Here is a 16,383-nt window from a genome sequence, read left to right as displayed (position 1 = left end):
TGTTTTTACTCCCCTTATCCATCTAAATTTTCATCTCATAAGGATTTCATCTGCAAATGAGTTTTTTAGGGATATTTTTAATTGAAAACACAAGACAAAAAATTGTAGTATTAATTCAGTGCTTTCTTGTGTTCTGTACTATATTTTTTGAGTAATATGTATTTGCATAGTGACTTGGGCTTCATCTTTGCTTAGTGGCATTTTCTTCTTTTTCTGTTTCTCAAAAAATTTTCAAAAGGCTTCATATTTTCTTGCATCTGGTGGGTAGATATTGAAGTGATAAGCTCTTATCAACTATTGGTTTAGGGAATATTTGTGAATTTCAGTTACTTATATCACATTGAATAACATTAAGATGCTTCAAAAGGCAGTTAAAATAACAACCACATGTTTAATATTCCATGATTGGTAATTCACATGACTGCTATTTTTACATTATTCTCTTTTCCTCGTTTGGGATCTCTCTGATGAAATTAAAATATTAATATCCTGGGGGCCGGGTTGGCACAGTCAGTTAAGCCTCTGACTCTTGATCTCTGCTCAGGTCATGATCTCATGGTTTGTGAGTTGAAGCCCCTCATTGGGCTCTGCGCTGATGGCACTGAGCCTGCTTGGGATTCTGTTTCTCTTTCTCTCTGCCCCTCCCCAGCTTGTGTTCTCTCTCTTTCTCTCTCTCTCTCTCTCTCTCTCTCTCTCTCTCTCCCTCCCTCCCTCCCTCTCTCAATATAAATAAATAAACTTAAGAAAATTAAAAAAAAATCAATATCCTGATTAACCGATCTCTTTATTCAGCATGGGCGATTATGCAGTGGAGACCACATTCTAAAGATTGGGGACACTGATCTGGCAGGAATGAGCAGTGAGCAAGTAGCACACGTGCTCAGGCAGTGTGGAAACAGGGTCAAACTGGTGATTGCAAGAGGTGCCGTAGAAGAAGCAGCAGCACCTGCCTCTGTGGGCATCACCCTTTCCTCATCCCCATCTATGCCAGAAATGCGGGTAAGTAGGTGGAAACATTAGGAGGAAAGTCGCAGGCACTAGCATTTAGATGATGGTGATGTTTAGAAACTAGTCTTAATGATATTCACATGTTAGTGCTAAAGAATATAAATTCAAGTGTAACTGTGTTTCAGCACTGATATCTTATTAATTAGGAATAATGTGTAACAGATGAAAAATAGGTTTCTTTAAAAAATTCTAGATTACTGTTTTACATAGTAAACGTTTGCATGAAATGTAATGTTACATGAAATGTTTACAGAAATGTTTCGTGTACTTTCTCTAAGCAGCACATTTATGAGGATAATCTTTTGAAATAATGGACTAAATTTTAAATAATTATTTGCTACTGATAACTAAAATGTTTAATTCTATCTATCTCTTAACTAGAAGGCTCTAGTTAGGTGAGCTGGGAGTTACAGTCATTCTCCTTCAACAGCTTTCCTTTTACTGACTTTGGGTGGGGGGAGGAATAGGGGTGGGAGTATCAACAAAATAATTTTATCCCCAAATCTCTTAAATATTTGAGAAAATAATTACACCCAATTTCTAGATAAATTTTATAGCAAATGCAAGTGCTACATTCCTTTCTGGTAGATCTAAAAACATCAATGATTTTTTTTTTCCTGTTAAAGTTTTTTCTAATTAGTTGCTACAGATTCTTTTTTTAATATCCTAACCTCCTCCACAAGCCCTTTAAAACTTTATTAGAACACTTGAAATTTCCATGATTCTGTTGTTTTTAGGATCGAGTTAGTTGCTATTTTTTGCAGAGAGAAAGAAGTAAAGAAAGAAAGCTTGTGTATGAAAGTATTTAAATCACATTCTTTTGTGGTAAACAAAACATTTTATTCAGCAATATATAAATGAATGCAATACCGAAAACCACTTGATGTAATTGAAAGCTTAGAAAAATATCTATTCTGTGCATATCATCATTTCTGAAGCTTGTGCCCCTTTTAAAACCATTCGATAGTCAAATTGCCACCCTCTAAAATAGCACTCGCATAAGTCTTATTAAAAATAGAAAACACATTTGTTTCAATTGAAGCAGATTTCATCCTGTCATTTTCTTGTAATTATCTAAACTTTAAACTTTTGCTAAGTTTGCACAGATAATTATGTGCAATGAAAAAAATAAATCAAACTTTACTATAAAATTATATCTCATTTAGATGGACTATCAGTGAGATACAGAGTTTGCTTAAAGAAAATCAAAACCATTACCAGCTCACTGCAACGTGTATGGGCATTCGAACCCATAACCTTCGTTCCGTTACGAGCTTTGTAGGATTCTCTGGGGACTCTGCTGGAACCACACAAGTATGTAATGCCAGTAGCTTGTTGGTGACATACCACACTAGTCCACCAGTGCTTAATTCAGAAAACCATGCCCTTCAGTCCAATATATAATTAATAACAACTCTACATGTTAGAGAAACTTGCTTTCAGCTGTCATTTCAGGAATGAAGATCAATGCAGAAAGGCATACTTTTCTTACAAAGAGCTTTTTATGTTAAAGTCTGAATTTATAAAACAAATACAGTAACAATTTTAAATAGCTTTGTTGCATTTCCCTGGCTTTCAAAATAATCTTCAGTCTATTAATAAAATACCTGGAAGATAGATTAACTCATATTCATGGTACTAGAATCAACTATCAACTTAAGATCATAGCAGCAACAACTTAGTGGACACTGTGGCTCCTACATTCTCCTGAGGATTTTACATGCTGAAAGGCCTTTTAAGAGCCTTGGTTTTGCAGCCAGCTTATCTGCATTTGAATTCTGCCTCTGTTAGATTGCTTGCTGCTTGTCTTTGGTAAGGTTTATGTTCCTCAGTTTCCCCAGAGAAGAATTTATCAGTTGTACCTAACCTCATAGGCTTGTTCTAAGGAGTAAATTAACTAAGACAAGTCAAGTGTCTGTTACATAGAAACCGCTCAGTAAATGTTAGCTGGGCTTGTTATTATTCCTGATAGACAGTTGAGCCAAGCGATGCTTAGAAAAGTTCAGTGGCAAAACTGGATTTGAACTTGTTGGCCTGAATTCAAAATATGAGTTCTTTCAATTGTGGAAATGAATATAAACCATCTCTAAAAATAGAATTTGTTAACAGACTATTTGATTTAAAAAAAATTGTACACACAAATAATTATGTATTTCTCTGATAAGGGGGTGTTCACCCTTACTGCTGACATTCCTTTTGAGTAAAAATGTAATGGACAGTTCATGTTGTCAACATTGAAGGAGTAGTCCCTGCTATAATTCTCTAGCAGAGTTATTTGCCATCTAATTTATTATTCTTAGATAGACATTGTATTATTCTTAGATAAAGGTTGTTGCTTTTTGAGTTTATCTTGTTTGTTTACATGTCTAATCGCTCTATTTGTTTACCAATTTTATTTTAGGTTGATGCTTCTACTCAGAAAAGTGAGGAAAGTGAGACATTTGATGTAGAACTCACTAAAAATGTCCAAGGACTAGGAATTACCATTGCTGGTTACATTGGAGATAAGAAATTAGGTAGTTTTAAACACTTTTTTTTTTCTACCTGAGAATTGCCTCTCCTATCTTTTCTTTGTCTTATGAAACATTGAATCAACATTATTATGTATTTTCAGATTGTTGGATAAACTGATTGAAAACTTCCTTAGGAATAATTCAGTGTAGGAAACTCTGATACTGTATTTGACAGACAAAATCATTGTCATATTTTCTAGCCTAAGTTTCTGTTGGTTTTGCTTGTGTGGCTTGTTGATTTGTAATTATTCATAATTAGGACTTTATATTTGGAGAATGAAGGATGTATAGTTTTTGAGTGTGCTTTTAAATAGTAAAAAATAAAATCTAAAAACCCTATTTCTAATCTTAGAGCCTTCAGGAATCTTTGTAAAGAGCATTACAAAGAGCAGTGCTGTTGAACATGATGGAAGAATCCAAATTGGAGACCAAATTATAGCAGTAAGTAACACATTTAATAAGAGCTTTGTTAATTTTCATGGTTGAGAAGTGCATTCTCATAGTTTACTCAGTTTTGGGAACTACTGTTAGCTCCATACTAATTTAAGCTTTTTGGTAATTTGAGGCTATCATTACAATTACCCGTTTTGTTATTTTGTGAAAGTAAGGGCATTGGATAGAAGCTTCACTGATCTCAAGTCTAAATATTAGAATAATTTCTGATATATCTGATTCCTAGTTGTAATGAACTTGTTACAGTAATATCACACTTTAGTTGTTGATACGTTAAAGGTAAAGACCAGACATCATAATCTTTAGTGTAGTTGAATCTGAATTTTGGGATGAGTGCTTTTTTTTTTGTTTTTTTTTTGTTTTTTTTTTTTTTAATATCAACAGAATGATGGTGTTGTTGTTGGCTCCATGTCCAGGACTCTTTTAACTTTAGGAATATATAAGAATAAAAGAAATAGATCTAATCCCCTTAATCAGATCAACCCCATCATATGGATATTGTCGTAACCTCAGTGTGTTTTGAGCCTATGGCTATTCAAGGCTGTGTACAAAAGAATACAACTTTCAGCTCAGTGTTCTGCACAAACTGGGCTACCCTAACTACTCCTCATAACATAAGTCCGAGAGACCCTATATCAGGGGCTTCCTGGTCAGGTAAGTTTAGGAAAAACTGCATGTGATAGGGTCTCTTAGGGATTCATAAAGCACAGTGAAAAAATCTAAGACTCTGAGAATTTCTGCAATAGAGAAAATGCAGCTGTTTTACTTTGGGTTTTCCTAAGCTTTTGTAATCATAGACTCTTTCCTCAAACATACTTTGGAAGACATTTTGGAGTATACTGATTTATCTTAAAATGTATCTGTTTATATATAAGTCCCTGTTGTTCCCTTGGGATGTTAATATGTTAAGAAAGAAGAATGTTAAGATTCCTGTTCATAGCAGCATTATTCACAATAGCTAAGAGAGAAAGTAACCCAAATACCTGTCAATGGATGAACAGATAAACAAAATGTGTTATATAAATACAGTGGAATATTATTTAGTCTTATAAAGAAGGAAATTCTGTCACATCCTGCAACACGATTGAACTTTAAGGACATTATTCTAAGTGAAATAAGTCAGTCACCAAAAGACAAGTACTGTGTGTTTACACTTATATGAGGTACCTAAAATAGTCACACTCAGAAATAGAATGGTCATTGCAAGATTTTGAATAGAGGGCCAATGGGTACAGAGTTTCAGTTTTGCAAAGTGAAAACATTCTGGAGATCTATTGTATGACACTGTGAATAAACTTAACACTACTGAACTGTGCATGTAAAAATGATTAAGATGCTGAATTGTTTTGTTCTGTGTTTTCTACCACAATTAAAAAAAAAAAAAGAGGTGCCCTTATCTCTCTGCCTTTGCTTCTACATTACAACTTCTTGGGCTTCAAACTAAGTACACCTGTTCACTTCTTGAAAGCTATTCTGAAGATACAGTTGTGCTTGCCACTTAGGTTGGTTGGCTATATCCTATGCATGAGTTTTAACCACTGTATTTTCTTTTTAACATAAAATGAAAATTAACTACTTTTTTTTTTTATTTTGGAGGAAAAGAGAGAGAGAGTGCATAGATATAGACCCCAAAAACCATACCCAATACTGAATTGAAAATTGAAAACATAGCTAATGTACTCTTTTTTCCCCCTAAGATATGTATTTTAATCCATTAGAAAGCTGTTTTTAAAATGTTCAGTTACTTTTGAGAGAGAGAGCCTGTGAGAGTTGGAATTATACAATATGTGGTCCTTTGTGTTTCTTTTTTTTTAAATGTTTCTTTATTTTTGAGAGAGAGAAAGAGAGCACAAGCAAGGGGGCCACAGAGAGAGAGGGAGACACAGAATCCGAAGCAGGCTCCAGGCTCTGAGCTGTCAGCACAGAGCCCCACACGGGGCTCGAACTCACAAACTGCGAGGTCGTGACCTGAGCCGAAGCTAGACGCTTAACCGACTGAGCCACTCAGGCGCCCCAACATGTGATACTTTGTGATTGGTTTATTCCGCCTAGCATGTTTTCATGGTTCATCTATGTTATAGCATGTATCAATTCTTCATTTATTTTTATAGCTGAATAATATTTCATTGTAGGGATATACCACCTTTTATTTACCTATTTATCAGTTGATGGACATTTGGTCATTTCTGCTTTTTGGCGGTTACGGATAATGCTGCCATGAACATTCATGTACAAGTTTTTGTATGGATGCATGTTTTCATTTATCTTGGGTATATAATTAGGAGTGGAGTTGCTGGATCCCATTATAACTGTTTAGTAAGCTTCTTTCACCTACAAAATTTGGATAAGGAAGCTTCCCATGTGTAATTTTTAGCAAGACCAAATGAGTAATTAATATACCTGTAATTTAATTAACATAATTAATATACACTAGACATATAAGTACCGTTTTATTAATTAGGCAGGTACTTCCTGAAAACCTGAAATGATTGCACATTTTAAAGAGTCTCACAATAGCTTCCCTCCAAACTTGTTGTCATTTTCATTCTTATTAAAGTGGAAATTCATATACGGTTTTGCTCACATAAGGTCAGTAATAAAGGGCATTGTTGAGGAGAAAGTAGAAGCACCCTTCCTCTGTTTTCTTGCTTTCAGTAAAATCACTTGTCTTCACTGTCATCAGTGTTCTGAGTTTTAATTTTTAGCAATCTGCTCTTCAAAGTTGCAAGCATCTCAGGCTCTAAAGAAACTTCCTGCAGTGCTTTTGCTCATGCATGAATTTTTGTGAATGGCGCCATCTTGTGGACTGTTGAGATGTTGGTGGTGGCATTCTTCACCCTGGTTGCGTTTTCACAACTGCAGTCTTTGCTTTTCAGTTTCTGTTTTGGCAACAGCTGTTTGAAGCTGTGCTATACTCTGTTTTTGTTTTGTAGTTGTTGAGGTGGCGAGAAAATTGAGAAATTGTTTCTTACTATTGTGAGGAAGTATTTTATAACATTAAACCAATTTTGTTATAAGATTCCTGTTTCACACATTGTGATCTGTTGACCCCTAGGGTTTCACTGTGACTATTCTAGGGGAGGGAATAGAGCAGTTGACTCCACTTTATTCTGGTATATTGGTATTCCGTATAAGAATTATTTGATCAAGGGATTCTATTGTATTTTAAAAAGTTGACCAAACTTCTCATCTGATGAGATCATATACTCATTCCATTTAATTAATTAATTAATTAAATTTTAAATTATTTTTAGAGAGGGAGTGCAAGTAGGGGTGGGGCGGGGGAGAGAGAGAGAGAGAATGAATGAATGAATGAATGAATGAATCTTAAGCAGGCTCCCTGCCCAGCATGGAACGCAATGTGGGGTTTTAATCTCATGAATGTGAGATCATGACCTGAGCTGAAATCAAGAATCAGCCGCTTAACTGACTCTGTCACCTAGGCATCTCATTCTTTTTAGATTGGTATATAGAGGTCTTTGCTAAAAGCGATGTGGAATTATGATTGATTAAAAAAATTATTAAAAAAATTATTGAACAAGTAAGGAAAGGTGTCAAATGTTGCCTTAGATATTCTGACTTTGTTAATAGGCGCAAGTTCTCTCTTAATACGTGTCTCTGTAAGCTGTGTTGGAGGTGTTGGCTGGCTAGATCGAGTAAACCTCAGGAGCTGGGGTTTTCAAGTTGTTTCAACTAGTGATTCTCTCCTGTAACTGTCGTGTCTGCCCTGTGCATTGTGAGGTTACTGGAGCTCCCCTTGAGGGAGCACATAGGCAGTTCTGTTGCTGTTGCGTGTAGTTCTGGTGCCCTGTGGTACCATTGGGTCTGAAGCCACGTCTTCACTCTGCCTGTGATAATGACAGACAGGGCCGCCCGGGGCCCTGTTTTGGGCTCTGGTGACCTCGTCTCATGTGTGTGATGAGTGTAATGATATTGGACAGAAACTGCTCTCGGGAAGGCCTGAGATTTTCATGTTGATGAATCGCTTCTTCCGTCTGTTAATAATACCAGCTTCTGGGTTCCTTCCCAGTGTAAAGTGCTCGGGCGCTGTAATTTGGGGGAAATTGTACCCTTATTCCCATATAACAGATGAAGATACTGAGAAATTGGAACTGAAATCTAGTTCCATGATTATTCCATTACAGCAATTTCTTTTGTACTGGTACCACCTCTATCTAACGTTTGGGTAAAAGGGGATGTGGTTTTAAATTGAGGTCATCAAATTTTGAAAGTAAAGGAAGCATGCAGGTTTTGGTTTGTTTTGTTTTTACCATACTTGAACTTTATTGCTATTGACAAAATAATGTGCGTTTGATTTTTAAAAATGAAATTGAGCTTTGAAAGAGTTGAGCAATAAAAATCTATTATAGATGAAAAGTTGCAACCTAAGTGAGCCTCAAAGTTGAGATTTTTATGATTTTTTTCTTATTTTCTTTACTATCCTGGTGGTAAGTAACATGCTCATTTGTTTTTAGATTAATATTTGTCTTTGAGGTTTAAAGATCATAACATTGGAACATGGTTGAAAAACCTCATAGAAACCACTATTAGTATTTCAGAAAAATTCCATATATATTTAAATAGGATCATATTATATTTGCTTTACTTTTTTTTTTAAATTAATGTTTGTTTATTTATTTATTTATTTATTTATTTTTTAACGTTTATTTATTTTTGAGACAGAGAGAGACAGAGCATGAACGGGGCAGGGGCAGAGAGAGAGGGAGGCACAGAACCGGAAGCAGGCTCCAGGCTCTGAGCCATCAGCCCAGAGCCTGATGCGGGGCTCGAACTCACAGACCACGAGATCATGACCTGAGCTGAAGTCGGACACATAACCGACTGAGCCACCCAGGCGCCCCAATGTTTATTTATTTTTGAGAGAAAGAGGGGCAAAGACTGACTTGAAGCATCTGATTTTGCTCTAATACTGTTAGATTTGAATTTTACTTGTTCCTCTGCATTGGATCTTGTATGCCACTGTTTTCTTTCTTTAAATTTTAAATCTGATTAATCTCTCAATCAGCTAGAGTGTTTTGAGTAAATTTTATGGAAAGAGAATGTATTGGTAGGCTTGCCAAACCTTTTCTGTCTGAGAATCTCTTCTGCTGCCTTGGACAGTTTGGCTGGGAATAACAAAAACATTCCATAAGAGAAACTTAGGGGAGGTAATCTTAAACAACTTTTAAGATTTTGCAACATTCCTTTTTAATTTTTAATAGGGAAGGATTTTTCCTTTCCCTCTGGAAGAAATCTTATACAAGTATCATGGCTTACCTCATTCTCACAGAATAAAATGCCCTATGGCCAATTAGAATCACTAAACACAGTCCCAGTTTAGTGACTAAAAATTTCTTCGGGCTCCTGGGTGACTCATTCGGTTGAGTGCCCAACTCTTGATTTTGGCTCAAGTCATGATCCCAGGGTCATGGGACTGAGCCCCACGTTAGGCTCGGCACCGAGCGTGGAGCCTGCTTAAGGTTCTCTTTCTCTCTCTCTCTCTCTCTCTCTACCTCTGCCCCTCTCCCCTACTTGTTCTCTCTCTCTAAACAAAAAACAAAAACAAACCAAACAACAACAAAAACCTACCCCCCCCAAAAAAAAAGAAAGAAAGAAAAGAAGATAGAAAATTTCTCCTCCTAAGTAGTAATTGAATTTTAAACTACAGCCCTGGTGTAGCGGAAGCTTGTTCTGAAGTGATGGCTTACCTAGGGATAGAGAGTGTATGCTCCAGTTTATCTTTCCCTACCTAGCTATTCTTTTTCTCCCTCACCTTCTTATGGCAGGTTCTGCCCCTACCATCATAAAAGGCGAGAGAAGGAAGTGTAGGGAGGATAATCAGACACACTGTCCTTGACTCTTCTGCTGTAAGATGGTTTTGTGCTGAGTGAGCCTGGCAGATGCTTAAAACTGCTTCTTAAGAGTTCCTTCTTGGATTCTTAGGAGGTCCTAGATGGGTTCCTGAAGATGTTTGATTTAACTTCCCAAGACGGACGATGGAGTTTTCATCTGACTTTCCTTACCTTTGGCCTCTGGTTTCTCAGCAGTCTACTCCGTAGATTGTCTTTGGGGTACCATCATTCCCTAGGGGCACTCTTGGGTAGGTTTCAAAATGGCTTGAGCCTGACTTTCTCATGTGCGTGGCCTGCCTCAGGTCTATGCCCAAAGTCAGACATTTATCAACATAATAGCCTTTTTTCTCTTGCTCCACTGTCAAAGCGACTAAACAGCCTCTCCCTTGTCCTCCCGATGAAGTTAGACATAATCCACTGCATCCTTCCCTACTACCGGTGACTGATCTCTTCTGACTTGAGGCCAAGGGTGAAACATCTAAGTGGGTGGCTTGGGGACTTACAGTCATCTTCTGTCTTAAACAAACAAACAAACAAAACAAAAAAACAAACCTCCTCTTTAATTTTTCCTGACCTGTAACAACCCACCTCTTCTATGCTGTAACTGTGTGTACATTTTCATCCTTACTACTTGGTTTAAATTTCTGCCTGATGGGCCCGCTCATAGCTCGTGGTGGTACAGGATATAAATCATCTTAGCATCTCAACCATGATTTCCATTTTTACATGTATCACACTAAATGTAAAACTCTTGATTTGTAATTTCTTTATCACAAATTCTCTGGATAATCTGCTCACTCTGTTGCCTAAATGCTGGCAGATTCTTTTTTCTTTTGACCTTTGGAATCCAAGAATTTTACCAAGATATGTCTAAGTGTTAGCATTTTGTTTGGTTTTGTTTTTTAAATCTGTTTTCTGGTTTTTCATGTACCTCTTTTATTTGTAGACTAAGGTAAATTTTCCTAACCTAATCACTTCTTTGCTTATTTTTTTCCTCATTTATTCTCTTTTCCTTGTAATTCTTTTCATTTATATTGATTTTTAGATCAGCCTGTATATGTCTTTAGTCTTTTCTGATAATTTTTTTGCTTATTCTTTTCTTCTGAAATAGGGGAACATTGTATGCTCCTGCCTTCCATTACCTGGCTGTTTTTGTGGTATTTAAAATCCTGTTGACTGCCCTCATTGTCACAACTTTCCCTTTTCTTTTCTGGTAGATATTTGTTTTTTTCTTTATAACTAAATCCATGTTTCCTTGAATGCTGTGAAATATGAATCCTTTTGAGGGAAGTTTCAGAAAATATCTTTTTTCGTGTTCACTACAGTAACAATTTCATTGGAAGATGTTTGTAGTGACGCCTCAGTGCAAGCACCTTCTTTTGGACATGGTATCTTCCTCCATATCCTGTGACCTTTCATCATTCTTAGTAGGAATTGTGCTTGTACACATGGGATTTGAGATGGATTCTGCCAAAACTGTGTTGGTTTTGTCCAGATGATTCAGGAATTGACAGAGCAAGAAGGAAGGGGGACATTTAAATTTATTTAAGTTTCACTTGTAGATTAATAAAGACGAAACCAGTGCTGGGGTATCACCGTGGGGAATTTTGCCCCTGTGTACTGAGAGATTGTTTTCTGTGCCTGTTGTGGAGCCAGGAGTTGGTTGGGGTTGTGTGGGTGCATGTGTGTAGGGTGTGATGTCATTGCGTATGTGTAATTCCATGCTGCTGCATGCTCCCAGCATGGTGTGCAGCCTTTAGCACTTGGTGTAATTTTGTGGAATCACTGGTTAAGATCCACAGGTACCATCTGACTACCTCATTTTTTTTTTAAACGTTTATTTATTTTTGAGACAGGGAGAGACAGAGCATGAACGGGGGAGGGTCAGAGAGAGGGAGACACAGAATCTGAAACAGGCTCCGGGCTCTGAGCTGTCAGCACAGGGGCCCAACGCGGGGCTCGAACTCACGGACCGCGAGATCATGACCTGAGCCGAAGTCGGCACTCAACCGACTGAGCCACCCTGGCGCCCCTGACTACCTCATTTTAATAAGAGACTCTTGTTGGATTTTACTGGAGTTTCTTCTCAAAGACCAAACAAACTATTCTTTCACATAGATTCAACTGGCCTGCTTTGGATCTGGTCATGTCCAGGCCACTCCTAGTAGAAGTTTCCTCCAAGTTACTGGCATAGGGACTTTTATTTTTCCATGGTTTCCAGTTGTGTTGCAGTGTTTTCTCTGTTGTTATATTTTTATTAGTTATTCCAAAAGGAAATCAACAGGGTGAAGGTAGGAAGAAAGAGAAGAGAGGTAGACACCTAAACTCAAAAGCATTATGTCAACTTTAAGTAACTTGCAAAGGGTAAGATTGTTATCTAGATAAATTTAGAAAAATCTATATCAGAAGTCTCTAGATTTTTGAGTATCTCCCAATTAAAGACTGCATTCTCCCTCTTCTTCCCCCCTTTATGTATTCATATGTGATATATATTTTCTCTTTCTCTCTGTCTATATGTATATATATGTGTATGTATATATATATATATGGTATTATATATATTGTTTCATATATAGTTAGTATATATGTTATATGTGTACGTAAAACAAATGGAATTTTAAAATATGTTTAATTAAAAGTCCTTTTGTATTCTTTCAGGAACCTCTGAAGTAAGGTATTATATCTTAGAGATCATGATCTAGCTCTTGTAATTCTCATTCATTTCAGTGCCTAATGTGGCCAGCACTGTGCTTAGAAAAGCATGACACTTACACAGCCATTTTATACCCATTTTACAATACAAAAGAAATATCAATGACTTTGAGTTTCAATATTAAATATGTTACACTTTTCCAAACCGTTTTCAATGTAGTTTTGAAATTTTATAATTTTCAGTGAAATTTAAAAAAATAAGGTGCTATAAACTGCACTTATGTATTCAAAAGGTAATTTGCTTTACAAATAAATCCTTGACAAATGGACAAATGACTCTATATTCCCATTTGGGATGAATATCTGCTGTATAGACAGCGGTATGTTTTGGTGACATCAGAGCCCATCCTCTTGGAGTATGTAGTCACAAATCTAATAATGACAGAAACTGTAAAATTAAAGTTCTGGTAGGGGCGCCTGAGTGGCTCATTCGGTTAGGCGTCCGACTTCAGCTCAGGTCATGACCTTGCCGTTCCTGAGTTTGAGCCCTGCCTTGGGCTCTGTGCTGACAGCTCAGAGCCTGGAACCTGCTTCAGATTCTGTGTCTCCCTCTCTCTCTCTGCCCCCCCCTGCTCGCACTCTGTCTCTCTCTTTCTCTCCCTCTCTCTCTCTTATAAATAAGTAAACATTAAAAAATTTTTAAAAATATTCTGGTTAATGCTGGGAGGGAGAAATGGCAAAGGGGGCTTTTAGTTAGAGACCTTATGATAGCTCAGTTCTGAACGTAACTATTGCACGGACATTTGAAGCAAGTACAGGTGTTTTCTGGGTGGACAGATGAGAAAGAACATGGGCTGGAGGGAGCCCAGAGAGTCTAGACTCGGGGAGCAGAACCTGCAGAGGTCTTCTGGCTAAGGGGAGCATTGCAGGGTGGGAGCGGAAATGCGTGTATGGGGGCTGGAGGGCACAGGGGTGGGCAGCCCCGTGCCAGATGAGATTGGTGGTGCAGCTGGGGACACTTGACATAGGTCTTTCTAAGTTGTGTTCACAGTATGGAAAATTGACCTAAGGAATATTCTACCAAAGGCAGGGTTGGGACGATGTGATCATATCTTCAGTTTGGAAAGATCACAGGGGCATCTTCAAATGTTTCATCCTTTGTGAACTAGAAAAAGGGAAAACCCCATGTATTTTTTGAAGAGGCAAAGAAATAAAAAGGAAGGTAGTTTTGTCGTCTTTTTTTAAAGCTAGGATAAGTGTGATTTTTGGAATACATCAGTGCTGTCGGGGACTACTTTTGTCACTGTCTTCTACACTTTATATCCTGCAGAGTACTGGTTTCCAAGCATGACTGTGTATCAGGATCACCTGAGGAATATAAAAGAGTATTCCCACCCTGGAACTGTTGGCTCCTAATATCTAGAAGCGAGACACCATAATCTCTAATACGCAAAGCAAAACTCTTCTGGGTAATTCTAGCGCTCTAAGTTATTACTAGTCCCCAAACAGGTGTTCGTTCATTCTGCAATTAGGGGAGCACTCAGCCCCATTCTTTTCCCACTAACAAGCAGTAAGCATGCATTACGTGAATCGGTAATACAAATATTCATTTATTTTTTAACATATGTTGCTCTTATCACAGGTAGATGGCACAAACCTTCAGGGTTTTACCAATCAACAAGCGGTAGAAGTGTTGCGACACACAGGACCAACTGTGCACCTGACACTAATGAGGAGAGGAACGAAGCAAGAGGCTGAGCTGGTGTCAAGGGAGGATGTCATGAAGGACGCGGTCTTGTCTCCTGGGAGTGCCAGCGGAAGCAAAGGTAGTGCCAGGTTCAGCTGGTTTTCAGTTAGACCCTTATATCCCTTAGATGTTTTTCTAATTCTGAAATTATTTAAAGAATGGTCTTTAGTCTTAACTGTTCACTATGAACCAAGTAAAAAGGAAATTTGATGAAGTTGGGACTAACGAGAACCAGTGATGTGTCCGTTGACTATAAAATGGGCTCTCGATTAAAGCAAATTTCTTTCTTTCCTGTTTATTCAGTCCCCATTTCAGAGTCAGAAACGTGCATCTATCCTTCCGTCCCTGCTTTACTTTTGGGTGTCATTGCCATGTTTTCTTTCCCTTTAGGGGGAACCTTTTCGGCCTGGGCAGTGTATGTATGCAAGCCTCATGTTTCTAAACATCCAGCCTTCCCCTGAAGGAATCTACTTTAATAACACATTTAGAAATGTCTTTTATAAGCTGTTAGTCCATGAATATCTCTGAAAATTATGAAATCCCCAGGTAGCTGACTGGTGTTAGAGTTTGTTGGTAGAAGCCAGGCTTTTGGTTTGAAAATGCTGTTTCATTTCTCAAACTGTTGACCATTCTGGTATTTATGCCATATACTGTTCATTGCAGTACTAGGAAATTGGGAGGTCACAGGAGAACTTCCCTTTAAGTACAGGTGGTTGTTTTGAAAGGTGTACTTACAAAAAAACACTCATTGAGGGGTTCAGATAAATAGAGTGGGATTTGAAAAACGTCATGTGCTTGATTATATCATAGATATAACTACTAAAATATTCTTATCTTTAAGAAAATTATGAAAAAGATGAAGATTCTTCATCTTTGAGTAGAAACACCAGCATATTACCAATTGAAGAAGAAGGTAAACACCTGGAGCCAGGTTATTACGTTCTTTATTGTTTGTTTGTTTTTTAGAGAAATGATTTTTGCAAATGTGATTAAGTCTTTATGGATATATTGTAAATTACTAAAAAAATCTATCATGAAAGAAAAAGATGTTTTTAAGTCTTTATTTGTAGATAGGATTAATTTCTCTAACAGATTAAAATAGTTCATTTATAGCTGGCATATTTTATGGTCATATGTTCTTTCTTACATATTTTTTTAATTAAAAAAATGTTTAATGTTTTTTCATTTTTGAGAGAGAGAGAGAGAGAGAGACAAAGATAGCATGAGCTGGGGAAGGGGCAGAGAGAGAGGGAGACACAGAATCCGAAGCAGGCTCCAGACTCTGAGCTGTCAGCACAGAGCCCGACACGGGGCTTGAACCCATGAACTGTGAGATCATGACCTGAGCTGAAGTCAGATGCCTGACTGACTGAGCCACCCAGGCACCCCAGTCTGTCTTACATATTTTTGAAATCAGAGGGCTTTAGGAATCAGTTTGTACAAGGTTTTGTATCAGTCCCCTTACTTCAGTATAGCCGACATGTTCATATCTTATTGAGCAAGGAATAATAAAATTATGAAGTATTTTTAAAAGAAACGTGAAAATCTTCTTTTAAAGCGTAAGCTCTTAAGAATGAAACCGTTATATTTTGGGAGGCTTTTCCTTGTCAATTTTTCATAAATTCTAAATCTTAATATTGGGGAATTGGTTTGGAAAGGAATTGTATGGAGAAATTATTAAAACTTTCTGAGATTTCTTTCAGTATAAACGTAGACTTCATCGAGCCATTTAAACATTTTTTAGAGCAGCATTGTTTTAATATATAATTATGCCAGAATATTATTGCCATCTTTTTAGTCTGGGAGCTATGTGCTTTCCTTAGCTGTCAGATTGCTTTAGGCACTTTGGTAACTTACATCTACTGAACAGAGTCCAAGAGTGGTCTTCCTGTTAATAGTTCCTTTGGAGCTTTGTGGTTCTTTAAAGTATCTACTCCATTATTAACAGGTTTTATTTTCTGCTGAAAATTTTGCTTTACTTTTATTATTTTAAAAGAATATTTGTGTTTGCAGTAATATCCTGAGAGTGTGATGTGTAGGATTCATATGTGTTAATTGCACTCTGCCATTTTTATACAAGTAGGTGAAGAAATTATTTAGGCTAAAGTGAGTATCAAGAGCAGCAGGAAAGAATAAAAAGCTTTTAGAGCATGAAACT

At 37.1% G+C, this 16,383-nt stretch overlaps 1 protein-coding gene across 12 annotated transcripts in view; it reads left to right on the top strand.

Moving 5' to 3' along the window:
• The window catches only part of MPDZ (multiple PDZ domain crumbs cell polarity complex component), a 162,245-nt gene that overhangs the window by 56,369 nt on the left and 89,493 nt on the right, over window positions 1-16,383 (top strand). For 7 of the 12 annotated variants that reach the window (XM_060609753.3, XM_060609755.3, XM_060609752.3 and 4 more), the window contains exons 8-12: window positions 793-999; window positions 3,410-3,524; window positions 3,874-3,962; window positions 14,121-14,304; window positions 15,067-15,156. In XM_060609753.3, coding sequence (XP_060465736.2) covers window positions 793-999; window positions 3,410-3,524; window positions 3,874-3,962; window positions 14,121-14,304; window positions 15,067-15,156 — 685 coding nt within the window. The remainder of the gene's footprint in view (window positions 1-792; window positions 1,000-3,409; window positions 3,525-3,873; window positions 3,963-14,120; window positions 14,305-15,066; window positions 15,157-16,383) is intronic. The other 5 variants (XM_060609750.3, XM_060609747.3, XM_060609759.3 and 2 more) reach the window with 2 other exon arrangements.

This window comes from Panthera onca, chromosome D4, assembly GCF_046562875.1.
Source record: "Panthera onca isolate mPanOnc1 chromosome D4, mPanOnc1 haplotype 2, whole genome shotgun sequence".
Lineage (NCBI taxonomy): Eukaryota > Metazoa > Chordata > Mammalia > Carnivora > Felidae > Panthera > Panthera onca.
Note: the sequence above shows the minus strand (reverse complement) of the source record. Positions and strands in the feature narration are given on the sequence as shown.